This window comes from Lactuca virosa, chromosome 4 (genome assembly GCF_052849685.1).
Source record: "Lactuca virosa cultivar CGN04683 chromosome 4, Lactuca_virosa_CGN04683_v6, whole genome shotgun sequence".
Lineage (NCBI taxonomy): Eukaryota > Viridiplantae > Streptophyta > Magnoliopsida > Asterales > Asteraceae > Lactuca > Lactuca virosa.
The window spans coordinates 517,282,486-517,301,600 of NC_136429.1; the positions used below are offsets into that span (position 1 = coordinate 517,282,486).

The window sequence follows — 19,115 nt, forward strand, 5'->3', positions numbered from 1 at the left end:
AAATAAAACTTAATTGGATAAATTAGCAATTGGTCTAATTGCTTGTAAAAAAGATAGCCCAATCCTAATTAACTGAGTGTGTAATTGTTGATCGGTACAAGGAAAAAAAACACGATTACATAGATATCGACTAGACGACTCACGACTACTCGACTTCCTGGCTCCTGCGTCCAAAATTCATTCGATGGGCGATGGCTACTGTCGACATTCATTGACTCGTGACCTCACAATCCTTGGACCTTGATCGATTTCATTGTTGGATCGATCACAATCCTTGATCGATTTCAACAATAGTCAATCACTCAATCTCTTGAAGCAAGTATCGATCAACTTCTCTCTTCTTTCAATTTCTACTGTTTTGGTTAACAAAATCCACTTCAAAGCCCTACACTACAATGAAGCAAGTAAGTTTTACCAATTCATTTAGATATTTGAAATTGATATGTTTTTGAAGTTATTGATTGACTTGGGTGAAATTGATTTGTTTTGTTGAAGTTATATTGTTTGCTTAGGTTATATTTCTATGTTTTTTATTGAATTGATTGTTTGATTAGGTGAAATTGATATGTTTTATTGAATTTATTGTTTGATTAGGTGAAAGCAACTTGTTTTATTGAAGTCATTGTTTGATTAGGTGTAATTGTTATGTTTTTATTGAATTTATTGTTTGATTAGGTGAAAGCAACTTATTTTACTGAAGTTATTGTTTGATTAGGTGTAATTGTTATGTTTTTATAGGTTAAACTAAGTGGTTTTTTTACCAAAAGACAAAGACCTAATCCTAATGAAAGTGGTGAAGAATGTTCACAAATACCAATCACCAATCAATCAATCCCTTCCGTTTCTAATCCTAATGGAACTCCACAAACACCAATCACCAATCAATCAATCCCTTCGGTTTCTAATGCAACTCCACAAACACCATGCTCTAACCAACCTAATGATAATGTTGACTTGAAAGATCTTCCAAAGGACCCGGCGGATAGGCCATTTATTACAAGTTACAAATCAAATATAAGAGATGATGTAAGAAGAGCATATTTCCTTCATGGTTTGATGACTTTGATTGGTTGGAATATAGTGTGAAAAAGAATAGTGCATATTGTTTATATTGTTATTTGTGTGGGGACCTCATGGGACAAAAAGGAGGGAGAGATGCATTTGTTTCCCAAGGTTTTGATACTTGGAATAAAAAAGCTGCATTTCGGACTCATGTTGGTGGTGTTGATAGTTTTCACAACAAAGCAAGAGAAAAGTGTGAGCTTTTAACGAGTGAAAAACAAGAAATTAATGTAGTCTTGAGGAGGCAAACCGAAGCAGAGGACCATAAATATAAAGCTCGATTACGTGTTTCTATTATTGTTGTTAAACTTTTATTGAAAACCGGTTTACCGTTTCGTGGTCATGACGAGTCGGTTAACTCGGAAAATAGAGGCTTTACATTAAAGTGTTAAAAGCCATTCGAGAGACTAGTGAAGATATTTTCAACAATACTTTAGAAAATGCTCCTAAAAACAATCAACTAATTTCCCCTAAAATTCAAAAAGAACTTGTGCAATGTTTTGCACAAGAAGTACTTTTCATTATTCGTGAAGAGATTGGTCAAGATGTTTTTGCTTTACTAGTTGATGAATCTAGTGATGTTTCAAAAAAGGAACAAATGGATATTGTTTTGCGTTATGTCGATAGTCTTGGCTTTGTGAAAGAAAGATTCATAGGACTAGTACACGTGAAAGATACATCTTCTTTGACCCTCAAAAACCCCATAAATGAAGTACTTACAAGTAATAAGTTGAGTTTTAGTCAGGTAATTTATTCTTTACTTTTTTGTTATTTTAATTTAATTTAATATATATATATATATATATATATATATATATATATATATATATATATATATGTATGTATATATATTAATTGTTTTAAATTTTAATAGATAAGAGGACAAGGTTACGATGGGGCTAGCAATATGCGAGGGGAATTCAATGGTTTGAAAGCTTTGATATTACAAGAGAATGACATAGCTTTTTATGTACATTGCTTTGCACACCAACTTCAACTAGTAGTTGTGGCTGTAGCAAAGAAGCATGATGGTGTTAGTGACTTTTTTGAGCAAATTTCATTGGTGGTTTATGTTGTTTGTGCCTCGTGTAAAAGAAAAGACTTACTACGAGAGCAAGCAAGAGAAAGGGTGCAAAAAGGCTTGTGTAGTGGCGAACTTGAAACCGGAAGAGGGTTAAATCAAGAGACTACACTTGTTCGAGCGGGAGAAACAAGATGGGGTTCACATTTCAACACACTCAGAAGTTTGATGAAGTTGTTTGCGGATGTTCTTGTAGTTTTAGATTTTGTGAAAGAGGAGGGAGGGTCATTGGCAAACCGTCAACAAGCATCTGGAATCTTAGCATATTTTAAATCATATGAGTTCATGTTTTACTTACATATGATGTATGACATTTTACACCTCACGGGTACATTGTCAAAGCAACTTCAAAGAAAAGATCTAGACATTTTGGAAGCGACTTCGACGGTTAGAGGGACAATGGAGGCATTGCAATCTTTTAGAAACATAGGGTTTGCTAGCATTTTGCCAAAGTATCCTCTTTTTGTCAAACACACGAAATTGATACTTTAGATATGGAAGAGTTGTATATTGGTGCGAGAACCGGTAAGACTACAAAGACTAATAGGTTTCATTTTGAGGTTGAAATCTTCAACACGGTGGTAGATATGCAACTTACAGAATATCGGGATCGATTTAGTGAAACAAGCACCCAATTACTAGAATACATGGGTGCTTTGAGCCCTTGTGATTCATTTGCACAATTTGACAAATCAAAGTTATTGAAGTTGGGTAAGTTATACAAGTATGACTTTGATGATTCAGATATGATAGACCTCGAAGGATAACTTGAGATATTTTATCACTCTTGCATCAAAGATGAGCACTTCACTAGTTTGAAAGGAATTTCCGACCTTTCTCGTTTGATGGTTAGTACAGGGAAGCATCGGTCTTATCCTTTGGTTTATAATCTTTTAAAGTTGGCTTTGATATTACCCGTAGCGACCGCAAGTGTAGAAAGATGTTTTTCAAAGATGAAGCTCTTGAAGACCGACTTGCGTAACAAAATTGGCGATGAATTTTTGAACGACGCATTGCTTTGTAATGTCGAGACGGAAGCACTTGCGAAAGTTGAGAATGAAAAAGTAATGGAGCGGTTTCAAAAGATGTCTGCACGAAGAGGACAAATTTAAATTATAATAGATCTATGTTATATTATGTTTAAACAGAAAAAAAAAATTGTATTAGATGTTTTATATTATGTTTGACCGGATTTTTTTTAATGTTTTATATTATGTTTGACCGGAAATTTATTTTTGTGCAACCCCTACTACTAATTCCTGCGTCCGCCCCTGGTGGAAGCTTTACGTGTTTTGTAGTATCTAGAGTCCAGATCTCAGTTTATATGCCATGGTTTAGAGTATTGATGATGTTTGGATCAAGATCTAAGTCTTAAAGGACTAGGGTTTGAGCTATAGCCATTAAGTATGAGTATTAACGGGTAAAGCTAGAAACTTTACCCTTAAAAATGACATTTTCGGTGTATATGAGAAGTACGAAGTTTATATCTGAAGAGTAGGGGCTTAACCCATTAAGAAGACACAAACAGACTGAGAAACTCGGCGAGTCCAGAGAGGGACTCGACGAGTTGAAGCGATTGGTCCCGATTTTGTACAAGGTAGAACTTGACGAGTCTGTGAAGGGACTCGATGAGTTGACTCGTTCTTTCGAGACTTTGAGTAGCATGGGAACTCGACGAGTTGAGTCAACTAAGTTTTGACTTTGACTTTGACCTTGACTTTTCCCAAGGTTGACCTAGTTTGACTTTTGAAGGCATTTTGGACTAAGTGTTATTTTGGTATTGATAGCTCGGGGAGCCGAAGGATTAGCAGTTCGGGGAATTGCCAGTTAGCAGCCAGAGGATTATCTGCAGGACTTCAGCAGTGCAAGGTGAGTCTCCTCACTGTTTGCATGGGTCTACGACCACAATGTCGGACCATTTAGTTTATGTATGGTAGGTAGACACGGGGTTAGCCCTAGGCATTGTATGGTAGTATATTATTCCGGACCAAAGTCCGATGTCGGGCGATGCCCGTGGAATGTTTGCATGTTAGATTATACTTGTTGTCTGTGTGATACTTGTATGTACCTGGTAGGGAGGTGAGTGTGGGCGAGGTCTCGTATCTCATCACTAGCTGAGTATGGACGAGGTTCGATATCTCATCCATAGCAGAGTAGGGGCGGGGCCCGTGATAAGAGAGAAGTGAGTGTGGGCGGGGGCCCGTATCTCACTATCAGCAGGAGTGTGGATGGGGTTCCATGAGTTATCAGTAGCAGGACAGGGGCGGGGTCCAAGATAGGTGAGGCCTTAGGACAGGAAATACATCTAGAGTATGTTTCTTTATGTGCTAGTATGATTATGTAATATTGTTGTATGCGTATAGCGGGAGAGGCCCAGAGACAGGTGGGGCCTAAAAGAAACAGATTTGTATACCGAGCGGGGCTCGATGCCAGGCAGGGCCTCATGCTGGGCGGGGCCCGATGCCGGATAGAGTCTGATGCCGTGCGGGGCCTGATTTAGGGGCGGGTGCCCAGCATATGTGGTTATGTGTATGGTATGTAGTAGTATGGGGAACTCACTAAGCTTCGTGCCTACGGTTTATAGTTTTGGTTTCAGGTACTTCCAGTTGCAGAGAGAAGAGCTCGGGGTGACTGCATTCCACACACCAAGATGTTTTAGCCTGGGATGTTTTACTCTGATATAATGAGCATGTGTTTTGATATGATAATCTGATTTGATACGATGACTTATGTTCTTGGATGAAATGATTTTGATAACTATGGTTTTATTAATGAATTAAAATGAAATTTTTGGACCGCATTTTTGGGATGTTTCAAGTTGGTATCAGAGCCTTGGTTTGAGGGATTCGGGCACACTCTCAGGTGTGTCTGAACTCAAGCACACATGTGTCAGTGAGGGATTAGGCTTGGGCTCTGGAGCCGGGCAGCTCGATAACTAGATGAGAGAGTTTATTTTAGCTGAGATTACGCGCTGTATTATGGACCAGACTCTTGTGATCTTCAGTATGGTCAAGGAGGGTATTTTGGACGAGAGGTTGGGTGCGTTCCGCACCGAGATGGCGGCCATGATGGGGGCGCGCACGTTGACATTCAAGGAGTTCAGAGCCTGTGGAGCTCAAGATTATCATGGGGCTAAGGACCCCATAGCTAGCAGCCGGTGGTTGGCAGATGTCGCCAACGCCTTTCATTCTAGCCGGTGTCCCGAGGTGGACAAGGTCCGACTCGTATCCTGTCTTCTGAAGGACAGAGCTCGTGACTGGTGGGAGGAGGTTGGACATGCTGTTAGGGATGATGCCGCGTTGGACGCAATGACATGGAGTGACTTCGCGGACAGGTTTAGGGCCGAGTTTGCACCAGTGATTGAGGTGCAACAGCTGGCACGGGAATTCTAGGACCTTCGGCAGACTACGGAGACGGTCGCTGAGATCACCGCTAAGTTCAAGGAGAAGGCCCTTCTTGTTCCGCAGTATGTGGCGGACGAGGAGATGAAGAAGGCTCGGTACCACGAGATGCTGAGGAGTGACATCAGACAGTTTGTGAGTCGGTCCAGCTGTAAGACGCTGGAGGATATGATCGCTTAAGCTAGGGAGAGGGAGATCTACTTGGAGGCAGAGAGGAAGAGAAAGCCAAATGAGGTTCAGACATCCACGGGATCGGGCAAGAGGCCCAAGACATCGGATTCTAGATCAAGGGGTCATCAGGATCGTAGCCGCTGTGTCAAGTGCGGCAGGATACACAAGGGTGCGTGTAGGAGTGGTAGTAGTGGTGATTCTGGTTGCTTCAAGTGCGGCCAGATCGGTCATTATAGCACGGATTGTATTGCTACCACCACCCAGGGATCAGACCTGATCTGCTTTCATTGCAGTCAGCGGGGGCCACAAGAAGGCCCAATGTCTGAGTTTGGAAGTAGTGGGTTAGGTGATAGCACCTGCCCCTGTGACATTGAGGATCAACGGCGGTCGTCAGGGCCGGGCAGAGGCGCCTGCGGTGAGGAGCAGGGCGTTTCAGATGACTACAGAGGAGGCACGAGCAGCTTCCGATGTTGCAGGTGTGTATCTTTTGCTTACTTATCAGTTTTTATCTATGATTTTATTGCTATTGTCTTGCATCGGTATGAGTAAATGTATCTCGTAGTTATAGTGTCTGCTTATGTTCGGGTTATATGCCATCTGCATACCATGAATTCTAGAATAGTAGTTCGAGGTCGTCCTCTTTTAGAGTGGGTTCTCAGGATGTGGTAGTTGTAACAAGTGTGATTGGGAACTCAGGAAGTGTTCCGTTAGTCTTCTAGGGTTGTATGGATTTGGTATTGATTTGTTTTGGGTCACTTGCAGTGGTAAGTGTTGGTTGTCAGCACATTGATGATTGGATGGTAAGAAGGATTGGGAATCCCTTTTCAAGCTGCGAGCTGTAAGGATTTAGTCGAATCGAAGTGGGGGAGAACCATCCAAGTATTCAAGAAGCATGAGCGAAACCAGGATGAGTTCGCATTCCCAGCAGGGGGAAGGCGGGCCGAGTGGCCATTTGGATTGAGGAGTATGTAAGTTGGGAGTTTGGGAAACTTCCCAAAGTAGGGTTCACGTCTTTTTGGTGGTTGTGATGGGTTTTGAGCATTCTAACACTTCCTAAGTGTACATGCAACCCTAATAACCTTGGATCTATGTTTGTCTAATAATCATGCAAAGTTGAATTCCAAGGTTATATTCCTATCTAGCATACATGGGGAACATTTTTAACTTGAATGAAAGATAGAATAACTTACCTTGTTGTTGATTATGATCCTTGAAACCTTGTGAGCCTAGCACCCCAAGTGTGATGCCTCAAATGCTTCACACAACACCAAATGCAAAGGAGTAAACTTTGAGAGAATCTTACACTTGCAAAATCGGCTCTAGCCCTCTTGTTTCTTATGTGTAGCCAATTTTGGTGGAGAATGGGTTTCTTATATAGTGTTGACACATCTAGGGTTACACCATGTAAACCCTAATGTGTCATGACTCTTCATTTCCATGACCCATGGGTTTGTAACTCCCATGGAGCATCCATGGAGCATCCTATGGGTGGAACCCAACTTGATAATCCATGGAGCCTCTTAGCCCACTATATAAGATATGGAAGATTTACATAATCTACCCATATATTTAATTAGTTATCTTTTGATCACTTAATTAATTCTAAATTAATTCTTGATCAAACTAATTAAATAATATTATTAATATATTAGAACTTATAATATATTAATAAACCATAAGTGTTATTTCTCTCATTTTAGTTTATCCAATTGCATGGTGCCATGCAACCCAAATGGACCATGCCGGGTCGGGTCAAGTACATACCAAAAATAGTTATGGACTTAGACACCTTATCCAGCAGTCTCCCACTTGGATAAGTCTAATAACTATAACTGCAATACTTCAGGAACCGATCGGCAATCGTAGCTCTTTTAAGATCTCTCGGAACTGAGAAGATGATGATACGCCATTTAAGATAAGTGATCATATAATCCTCTGTTCTAGATATCAGCCGGACAAATACATGGAACAATGTCTTACTTTGTGTCCAGCAGTTTATTTCCCGATTTCCGTTTTGTTTGACATAGAACTCAATTGAACACATCAACTTAGTTCTGACCGGGCCCGGTACATAGGTCAAAACAAAATCATCGACGGGCCCAGATATCAGCTTCTAATCCAAGAAGGAACAGATAAAGTTCGACTCATATGTTTGTTCTACTACTCATTGAATTATACACAAGAGCACGTTTTATAACATCGAGTTACCAATGCGTTTTCGTACAATCAATGCATAACCAACTCATAAGTAACAAATCATATATCTAGGTTTGAAGACTTATATGATATTACCGTCTCACGATTACTCGAGATAAATTCCATGAAGTGATTCCAGTGAGCGTGGGTTGAGTCCAATGCTCAGAACTTATGAGCACTCATGAGTGTTGTAGCCATGTCCAACAACTTAGACCTCTGCAACCAATCATGACAGTCTTGATTCATACCTACTTCCGACATATGACCGACTGTGGAGGTTCGAATAATATGATATCCCAAACATAATTATTTTGGAAGTCAAAACATGCAAAAGAAATATAGTAAACGATCGACAAGAGATAGCAACACTTTACTCATAAATAAAACACCTTTTATTCATCATCTAATGTCAATTACACTTTACAAATTTCAAGGTTATCTAACTACTAAATCTAATATCATCCTTCAGCCCTATGCTCCGAGCATGCTGGAGATGCTTAACCCGAGTCAGTCCTTTCGTGAGGGGATCTGCTGGATTCTCATCCGATGATACCCTCTTTGCCACGAGGAGTCCTTCTTCTATTCGATGTCTGATGAAATGGTATTTTCTGTCGATGTGTCTGGATCTCCCGTGATCCCTTGGTTCCTTGGCTAAGGCAACTGCACTTTCACTATCACAGAAAATTTCCATTGGCTCTTTAATAGCTGGTACAACTCCAAGGTCTCCAATGAAGTTCTTCAGCCATATCGCCTCCTTTGCTGCCTCGCTAGCTGCTATATACTCTGATTCGCAAGTTGAATCAGCCACTGTCTCTTGCTTGGAACTCTTCCAAGAAATTGCTCCTCCATTTAAGGTAAAGACCCAGCCTGACTGAGAGCGGAAATTATCCCTATCAGTCTGAAAGCTAGCATCACTATACCCTACAACTCTCAAGTCTTCACTCCCACCGAGGGTAAGGACCCAGTCCTTAGTCCTCCGTAGGTACTTGAGGATATTCTTTACCGCAGTCCAGTGTGCCTTGCCAGGGTTCCCCTGATACCTGCTAACCATGCTCAAAGCAAAGGCTACATCAGGTCGAGTACACGTCATAGCATACATGATCGATCCTACAGCCGAAGCATAAGGTATTCGACTCATTTCTGCTATCTCAGCCTCAGTACTAGGGCTTTGTGTCTTACTCAATCTGGCATTACTCTGGATGGGTAACTCTCCTTTCTTGGAGTCCTGCATGCCGAATCTCTTCAACACCTTATCCAAGTAAGTACTCTGACTAAGTCCAATTAGTCTTTTACTCCGGTCTCTCAAGATCCTTATCCCTAGAATATAGGCAGCTTCTCCTAGGTCCTTCATAGAGAAACACTTCCCAAGCCAGGACTTAACTTCCTGCAGAGTTGGGATGTCATTTCCTATGAGTAGTATGTCATCCACATACAATACCAAAAAGCTAACTATACTCCCACTAGCCTTGACATATACACAAGATTCATCTTCACTCCTAGAAAAGCCAAATTCCTTGACTTTCTCATCAAAGCAAAGATTCCATCTGCGAGGTGCTTGCTTTAACCCATAAATGGATTTCTCAAGCTTACACAATCTATTAGGGCACTCTGTGTTGACAAAACCCTCTGGCTGACTCATGTAAACATCCTCAGCCAACTTTCCATTAAGGAAAGCGGTTTTGACATCCATTTGCCATATTTCATAGTCATGAAATGCGGCTATGGCTAACAGAACCCTAATAGACTTAATCTTGGCCACTGGAGAAAAGGTCTCATCATAATCAACTCCCGGAGTTTGTGAGAAACCCTTTGCAACCAGTCGTGCCTTATAAGTGTGTACATTACCATCCATGTCGGTCTTCTTCTTGAAGATCCATTTGCACCCTACAGTCTTACGACCTGGTACATTCTCAACCAAGTTCCAAACTTGATTGTCATACATGGACTGTATCTCGCTGTCCATTGCCTCTTTCCACTTGGCTGACTCAGGGCCTGCCATGGCTTCCGCGTAACTGTTAGGTTCATCCAGACCTATCAGTGTCTCATCACTGATAAGTGTATCACCTTCCGCAGTAATATGGAACCCATAGTAATGCTCAGGTGTATTCCTAACCCTTGTGGAACGCCTCAGAGGTACAGACTTGTTAATTGGCTCAACAGAAGTTTCCTCCTCAAGTTGAGTGCTAGGGTTTGAAGTTCCTTCACCACTTGACTCTTGAATTTCTTCAAGGTCAACTTGCCTCCCACTGTCTCCTTGGCTTATGAACTCTCTCTCTCGAAAGAAAGCCCTCCTAGCTACAAAGACCACATTCTCACTAGGTCTTTAGAAGAGGTAACCAAAGGATTTATGTGGGTAGCCGATGAAAATACACCTCTCACTTCGAGGTTCGAGCTTATCATGATTCTCGCGTCTCACGAAAGCCTCGCAACCCCAAATCTTAATGTGGTCTAGTTTGGGTACTTTACCAGTCCACATCTCATGAGGAGTTTTGGCAACTTTCTTTGTGGGAACTAGATTAAGGATATGGGCGGCAGTCTCTAAGGCATACCCCTAAAATGAGATTGGTAGCGAAGCTCGACTCATCATGGAACGAACCATATCGAACAAGGTTCGATTACGCCTCTCAGCTACACCATTCAACTGCGGTGTCCTGGGAGGTGTCAATTGTGAGACAATCCCACATTCCCTAAGATAGTCGAGGAACTATGAACTAAGATACTCACCACCTCGATCGGATCGAAGCATCTTAATGTTCCTGCCCAATTGATTCTCGACTTCCTGTTTAAACTCTTTAAACCTCTCAAAAGTCTCTGACTTATGCTTGATTAAGTAGACATATCCATATCTACTGTAATCATCAGTAAAAGTCAAATAATAACGATTAACATCCCTTGTGGCATGTTTGAAGGGCCCACACACATCCGTGTGTATAAGATCCAACAAACCTTCACCCCTCTCACAAGAACCTGTGAAGGGTGACTTTGTCATTTTTCCAAGTAAGCATGATTCGCAACTATCATCTGACTTTAGGTCAAATGACTCCAATACTCCATCCTTTTGGAGTTGGCCTATGCGTTTCTTGCTTATATGTCCAAGACGACAATGCCATAATGATGCTTTATCCAAGTTATTATCATTAACAGAATCAATACACAATACATTATTTCCTAAGTTATCAACCACAGATACAGTTTCATACACACCATCACAAGGTAATGCTTTAAAATAAAGAACATTATTAAAGAAAGCATTAATCGAACCAACTTCATTATCAAATGAAAAGGTGAAACCTTGTTTATACAATGCATGAAAGGAAATAATATTTCTTGCCATTTCTGGCGAATAACAACATTTATTCAAATCTAAACTAAACCCAATACTTAACGATAAAGTATAAACTCCACTCTTGGTGACAGGTAAAGCTTTCCTATTCCCCATGATTAACTTTATTCTTCCATGCTCCACATTCTCACTTCTTCTTAGTCCCTGCAAATCAGAACATATATGAATACCACAACCGGTATCAAGGACCCAAGAGTTAGAATGGGGTGAGTTATTAGATAAGATAGTGTAAATACCTGCATGGTTGGGTTTAACTTTCCCATCCTTCACATCTTGCTGGTACTTTGGGCAGTTCCGCTTCCAATGTGACTTTTCATGGCAATAGAAGCATTCAGCCTCTTTAGGGTCAGAAGAAGGAGTGACAAAACCTTTCTTGGTTCCACTTGAAAAAGAGCCATCAAGGGTCCTAGCCTTGGTACCCTTCGAAGAGCTCTTCCTCTTCTTCCCTCTACCTTTACCGATTGCCAAAACCGGGCCGGAGTTTGGAGTAGGAGTGTTAACAACCGACTTACCCTTAAGATCTGTTTCTGCGGTCTTGAGGAGTCCCTGAAGTTTGCTGAGTGTGACCTCTTCCTTATTCATGTGATATGTCATGCGGAATTGATCATAGCATGATGGTAAGGAGTGCAAAATGATATCTATTGCAAGCTCCTCAGGGAAGTTCACATTAAGCTTCAGCAACCGATCCCCATACCTTTGTATTTTCTGCATGTGGCTCGTGACGGATTCCCCGTCCTTCATCATGGTTGTTATGATAGAGCATATGATTTTATACCTCTCTTGTCGTGCACTTTGATGGTATCTTTCCATCAGATCTTGGTGCATTTCAAAAGGGTAGAAGTCCTCATAGGACTTTTGGAGTTCCGCTGTCATGGTGGCCAACATGATGCATGCCAGTTTTGTAGCATCCCTTTCATGTGCCCGGAAGTCAGCGATCTCCTGGGGAGTTGCAGTGGTCTCATCAATCTCCTTAAGCTCCTTGTCAAGGACATATTCTTTGTCCTCGTAGCGGGTAATCATCCTGATGTTTCTGATCCATTCATTGAAGTTGGATCCATCAAAAGTGACTTTCCCACACAAGTTCATAAGGGTAAAGGAGCCATTAGGATTAGAGCCAGAAGCAGCATTGTTTGAAGACATCTGAAAGAAGAGAACAAGATTAGTTTAGATATTAAGAGAGTCCTTAATAAAACACCCAAATGTAATATTAAGGCTAGGATCCAATCACAATATATTATAACTTAGAAGAGGTATGCCGTAATCCAAGCTATAACATATTTGAAAGGTAGGTGAATGACGATTCACCAATTTCCACCATGAAAAACGAAATATAAATATTAGGTTTTTGATTGGTTCTTAGAAATTCCTAGATTCTTTTGAGATTCAATGAACTTTTCAAAGGCATGTTTCAATCTCGAGTGTGCTCTCCAAGTTTTGTGACTGGGATACCGAGGATCACAAAACGAGGTGTGAAGTAACCATGCAAATCACTTGGTACACTCAATGTTTATTACTCAATCGATGTGTCGGTTAACCACACGAGCTCCACCGACCTATAATAAACTTTAAGTCACCCTTTACCTACCTTGTTAAGTCCAAGTTAGTGTGCCGGTTAACCACACGAGCTCCACTAACGACTTAAACAAAGTGTAAAGTGTAATTTCATGGATTAGCACCTTATTCACATTTTCCTAAAGTAACTAAGATTGGGAATTTAATAAAAGCATTTAGTTACTTTATAATATTCATCATACTTTTAATGAGAATTTATAAGTCCTTGTCCTACCCGTTCGGCTAACGACCCTCTATCGATCAAGGAAGCGGTGGGTGAGAGTGAACACCCATTAAGTTGCCATTTTATAGGCAACAACCTTATACCCCCCTTATAGACCGGCTTCGTGAATGAGGCGTACTAGCGGTAAGACGACTTGACGTTATACATATATATATTAGTAACTTATAATATTATAAAGTATAAGGGTTGAATTTTAACTTTTAAAATTCTAAGGGTTGGAACTAAAGTTTTAATCAAGACTTTACATGTTCCAAAACTTGAGGGCAAGTTTTGTAAACTTCCAAAACTTTTCATTTCTTATAACTTATGAATTAATTGAGTAATAAAAATGAAGACTCTTCATTTTTATAACTCTTGTGTTCTTTTAATGGGTTTAATAAAAGTGAGACTTTTGGTTTTCCATAACTTGAGGACAAGTTATGGACTCCATTAAAACACATTATGATCATGAATTAAACTACCATGAAGGTTACAAACAATTCATATGATCATCTAATCTTCATAAGTTCAAGAACATGAATATGAACACTTTCAAGAATAAAAAAATTACACTTAAAAAAAACTTGTAATTTTAATAATTGCCATTGTAAATGGATTAGCATAAACATTACACCATCTAAAACAAACTTTAAAACATCAAAATAGTTTAGGGTAATGTTTCTAGTCCATTTCCAACAACAAATGTGCAAACTTTCATACAAGCAGAAAACAGAAAAACAATTTTTTTTCAAGCTGTTTGCACACAAAAAAAAAACAACAAACAAACCTAGGCTCTGATACCACTGATGGGTTTTGAGCATTCTAACACTTCCTAAGTGTACATGCAACCCTAATAACCTTGGATCTATGTTTGTCTAATAATCATGCAAAGTTGAATTCCAAGGTTATATTCCTATCTAGCATACATGGGGAACATTTTTAACTTGAATGAAAGATAGAATAACTTACCTTGTTGTTGATTATGATCCTTGAAACCTTGTGAGCCTAGCACCCCAAGTGTGATGCCTCAAATGCTTCACACAACACCAAATGCAAAGGAGTAAACTTTGAGAGAATCTTACACTTGCAAAATCGGCTCTAGCCCTCTTGTTTCTTATGTGTAGCCAATTTTGGTGGAGAATGGGTTTCTTATATAGTGTTGACACATCTAGGGTTACACCATGTAAACCCTAATGTGTCATGACTCTTCATTTCCATGACCCATGGGTTTGTAACTCCCATGGAGCATCCATGGAGCATCCTATGGGTGGAACCCAACTTGATAATCCATGGAGCCTCTTAGCCCACTATATAAGATATGGAAGATTTACATAATCTACCCATATATTTAATTAGTTATCTTTTGATCACTTAATTAATTCTAAATTAATTCTTGATCAAACTAATTAAATAATATTATTAATATATTAGAACTTATAATATATTAATAAACCATAAGTGTTATTTCTGTCATTTTAGTTTATCCAATTGCATGGTGCCATGCAACCCAAATGGACCATGCCGGGTCGGGTCAAGTACATACCAGAAATAGTTATAGACTTAGACACCTTATCCAACAGGTTGATAGTTGGATTTGGGGACCAGGTTGAGTAAATTCCCATCAGGACGTGAGTTTAGCCAGAGTGTTAGGTCGTGTGCATGCTCGACGTGGAAAAGTTTCGTAAGACTGCGGGATAGTCGTAACATTCACTAGCAGACAGACGGTGTGGAAAGTGTTGTAAGACTGCAGGATAGCCATAGCATACACTAGTAGATAGATAGCAGGGGAAGGTATGGTACGACTGCGGGGCAGCCGTAGCATTCTCCATGTAGACAGATAGTGTGGGAGGTGTTGTAAGACTGCGGGATAGCCACATCATTCATTAGCGAGTAGTTAGCGGATTGTGGGTGGGGGCCCGTATCTCCTAGTCAGTGGAGTATGGGCGAGGCCCGTATCTCCTAGTTAGCATGATTGGAATCAGGAAAGGATGGGTAAAGGGGAGTCGAGGTGGAGTTGGACCTGTGTAGCCCTAGATAGGTGAGACCTGTGGGAAAGTCTGCTCCATGCTATAGTTTGGGTGGGACCCATGGGTGAGGCCTGTGTGCTTGTAGCAATGCAGGTGGGACCTGGCAGAGACCGTATTGTCAAGGTAGGAGATCGGGGATCCCAAGATTTTCTAGCCATGAGTGGCAATGTAGATAGAGTAGTTCGATAGCCGAAGTTTTCTTCGGAGGCCGCTGGGAGCGACTAAGAAGGTGTTCTTTATTTCAGCAACCGGGAGGTCCGATGTTCCAGATAATGGCAGTTAAGTTGGAACCTGGGAGGTCTCGGGTTGATTGGAAAGTGGGTAAGAGGCAGTAGGATCTTCAGACAGGCAGTGATCAGAGAATTCTTGTGTGGAGCAACTAGTTGACCGAGAGGTGCTAAGTCACTCAAAGCAGGATTAAATAATCTCAGAGTAAATGATTTGACTCTGTTGCGCAGCTCTTGTATGAGTCTAACCATTGCAGGGATGAATCTCTTACTCGAAGGATTATCTTATTCACACGCTGAGTTGGGTGTTCAACATCTGTACATAGTAAGTAGAATCGTTCAGTGGGTAATGTCATAATGACCGGCACTGGGGGTGGATGGGTTTCGGTTACGGAAGAGGAATTATTCTTTAGAGAGATAGAAGGGGGTTTCGTCACTTACATACAGTTACCGTGGGAAGGCCATTGAATGCGCATGGTAATGGTTGAACCCCTTAGGATGCCAAGTATAAGTATTCGGGGAGTACCAGAAGGATTTTTGGCTAGGGTGAGAGCAATGTATTCAGGGTTTATGGTGATTAAAGTGGTATCAAGATTTTACCTCCAAGGAGTAGCATTACGCTCAGGAAGCAGAGCGGAGGGCCAAGTGTAGTGCTCCTTTCGAGGATTGGACCGACCAGACGAGGTTTTACATTGGTATAGGATTGTTGTGAGAATTCAAGTGAATGCAGAGTAACAAGTGTATCCCATGAGAGGCATCAGTTAGTCCATGGTAGATTGCAGGAGCCGAGGGCATGACGCGGGAGAAGTATCTGAGATAGGAAACTGCAGGAGACTTCGAGGACGAAGTCTAGTTTAAGTGGGGGAGAGTTGTAACACCCAGAATCCAGAAGGCCAATTAAGGAAAGAAAAACCCCAAATCAAAAGGGCAACTCATCGATTCCTAGGAGGAGAACTCGACGAGTAGGAACAGATTTGGGACGCGGGATGGGAAACCTACTCGACGAATTGGAGGGACCAACTCGACGAGTTGGTCTGGGTTTGGGAAACCCTAAATTCGAGTTTTTGTACCCTATTTAAGCATCCTAGTCCCCACCTTTCAGCCTCATTTCCAGCCTCCATTGTCCAAACCCTAATCCTCGAAACCATAATCCATTTTTAGAGCTTGTGAGCCATTTTGAGTGAGTCTTGGGTGCTTTGGAGCTTGAGGAAGAAGGAGAAGCTTGGGGATCCAAGAAGAAGGTAGTAGATCTAGAAACACCTTGCCTTTCTCATCATTTCTGGGTAAGAAAGTCTTCACCTTGCTCAATGAATACTTAGATCTTCTTAGCACCTTTCTAGTGGGTTTTTGGTCCAAGAAGCTTGACCCATGGGAAATGGACGTCCCAAGTGTACATCTTTCCAGATCTAGAGCCATGGAGGGCTTTCATGGAATAAAGGTGCAAACTTTATGGCCATTGAAGCCCCATGCAAGCTATAGGTGGTTATTTTGGCCTTTTAAGCTCCAAAAGGCAAGCATGAAGGAAAAAGGTGGAAGCTTTACGTGTTTTGTAGTATCTAGAGTCCAGATCTCATTTTATATGCCTTGGTTTAGAGTATTGATGATGTTTGGATCAAGATCTAAGTCTTAAAGGACTAGGGTTTGAGCTATAGCCATTAAGTGTGAGTTTTAACGGTAAAGCTGGAAACGTTACCCTTAAAAAGGACATTTTCAGTGTATATGAGAAGTATGAAGTTTAGATCTGAAGAGTAGGGGCTTAACCCATTAAGAAGGCCCAAACAGACTGAGGAACTCGGCGAGTCCAGAGAGGGACTTGACGAGTTGAAGCGATTGGTCCTGATTCTGTACAAGGTAGAACTCGACGAGTCTGTGAAGGGACTCGACGAGTTGACTCGTTCTGTCACGACTTTGAGTAGCATGGGAACTCGACGAGTCAGGGGGATGACTAGACGAGTTGAGCCAAATATGTTAGGTCAAAAATTGTGGTTTATACTTTTCTTTTCATTAGCTATTAGAGTTCTCGGTCTAGGACCGAAAACACCATGTTATGGTGTTGTTTGGGCCAAAATCACATGTGATTTCGATTAGGCTTAATATTGCTTTGTTTGGGTTTTGGGTTGGGCCTAGGTTATTAAGTCTAGGTATAAATAGTGTCATTTGAGCCTTGTAAAGACAGTGGGACGTTTTTGGGGGCTGCCATATGCTAAGGACTTGATCTAGAGAGAAACAGAGAGAAATCCAAGTGTAATCAAGAATCTTATATACCCGACTATTCATCTATAATAATGTGCATTGAAGATTAATTATCTTGTTCTTATTCATCTTATATCTTGCATTATACACTTTGATTGGGATTATGCACCATCAAAGTGAATCTGATTGATACGTAGGAGAATTCGGGACTTACAAGTGGTATCAGAGCAAGGGTTAGTAGCAATCGGGTTATTGCAAAATATTTTTAAGAGTTTTTCTAGGAGTTTCTTGGTGTTTTTATTTTATTTTTAACAAAATTTTGGCCATTGTTCTTCGTGTTCTTCATTATTTTGGAGTTTTGATCGAGTTTTGCATTAAAAAGTTGAAAATTTTGTGTTTTTGGCAACTTTGGGGGATTTTGGTCGAAATTTGCGAGATTCCGGCGGCACTCCTCAGTCTTCGGTCTAACCTATAAAATCTCGGAGGCACAAAAACGATTTCGGTTGGGGGCGAGGGTTCTCGGTGCGAAGTTCTCGGGGCGAAGGTTTTCGGTCAGCAGCGAGAGTTTTCGGTCCGCAACTTCGGTTCTCGGTGCGCCTAATTTCGGTTTAGCGATCTCGGCGTCGCTTCTCGGTTCACGTTTTTTGTCACACCCTCGAACCGGACGGCGGAAACGTCCGAGGGCTCGTGTGACTATAAATTGAAATATCATCACAATGAATATACATGAAACATAACACATACATCACCAACATTACATAATACAACTGTCATTGTTCACATCAAGTACATTGTATAAATATTATATATCGATAACATGACTTGTTTGAAAGTCACAAAACATAATATCCTAACACACTTGGTAGTTTTCTTCAACTTATCTGTTACCTGAGAATACAAGTTATTTTGAAAACGGTCAATATATATAATGTTGGTGAGTTCATAAGCATGTTTGATATAAAATGGTTTGTATTGTTTGTAAAACCCAGAAAATCTGATATTTTCTGTATTAAAAACTGTTCACGATACGGTGTGATGATCCAATATATGTATGTGTATGCGTGATTTCAAAACATGTATAAATGAATGACTTTCAAAAGCGTTCCTTGTATAGCATTTGATGTATGTTAAATGAAATGATGTTATTTCCCGGAAAATCCGATATTTTCCGATTTAATATAGTATAATGGTTTGTATTATCGCATAATTTTCTTTGTATAACCACCATATATGAATTTGATTTCCCATGAATGATGATATGGTAATGGATCTCTATGTGAGTCGTTATAACCATGCATGATAATGACTATTTCGACTGTCTTGGCATTTTTACAAACGCCGGTTTTGATAAAGATTTTGTCACCCTGGACTGGCCAAATCTAACTGTAGCGAATAGCTCAGGTGTGGGGGAGTCACCCCCGTATAGATCTATACACAAACTCTCGCCCTCCCTCCAGGAGACTCTGGTAATAACTACAGGCTACGGCCGACACTTATTGGTGCCAACCGATAATTCTCACTAAATCCCTATTATTACCCCATGAATTTGAATAACAATGATTACAACCCGTTTGATGTTTACGTGAATATGAATAAAGCCTAACGAACACGAAAAAGGACAACTGGGGCCCCATAAGCAC

General features: G+C 40.7%; 2 protein-coding genes across 2 annotated transcripts; both read left to right on the top strand.

The window, feature by feature from the left end:
- Positions 1 to 1,133: 1,133 nt before the first annotated feature.
- LOC145107084 (uncharacterized) lies at positions 1,134 to 2,635 on the top strand. The gene is made up of 3 exons (XM_079043955.1): positions 1,134 to 1,386; positions 1,500 to 1,807; positions 1,937 to 2,635. The coding sequence occupies exons 1-3, from the start codon at positions 1,134 to 1,136 to the stop codon at positions 2,633 to 2,635; spliced, it is 1,260 nt and encodes a 419-aa protein (XP_078900081.1).
- Positions 2,636 to 2,637: 2 nt separating this feature from the next.
- LOC145107086 (uncharacterized) lies at positions 2,638 to 3,255 on the top strand. Its single transcript, XM_079043957.1, has 2 exons — positions 2,638 to 2,854; positions 2,942 to 3,255. The coding sequence occupies exons 1-2, from the start codon at positions 2,638 to 2,640 to the stop codon at positions 3,253 to 3,255; spliced, it is 531 nt and encodes a 176-aa protein (XP_078900083.1).
- Positions 3,256 to 19,115: the final 15,860 nt, after the last annotated feature.

Coding starts and splice junctions, on each gene's coding strand:
- LOC145107084 (XM_079043955.1), top strand. CDS start 1,134: ATGGGACAAAAAGGAGGGAGAGATGCATTTGTTTCCCAAGGTTTTGAT. Junction 1,387..1,499: donor TAAACTTTTATTGAAAACCG/GTTTACCGTTTC, acceptor ACAATACTTTAG/AAAATGCTCCTAAAAACAAT. Junction 1,808..1,936: donor ATAAGTTGAGTTTTAGTCAG/GTAATTTATTCT, acceptor AAATTTTAATAG/ATAAGAGGACAAGGTTACGA.
- LOC145107086 (XM_079043957.1), top strand. CDS start 2,638: ATGGAAGAGTTGTATATTGGTGCGAGAACCGGTAAGACTACAAAGACT. Junction 2,855..2,941: donor ATCAAAGTTATTGAAGTTGG/GTAAGTTATACA, acceptor CTTGCATCAAAG/ATGAGCACTTCACTAGTTTG.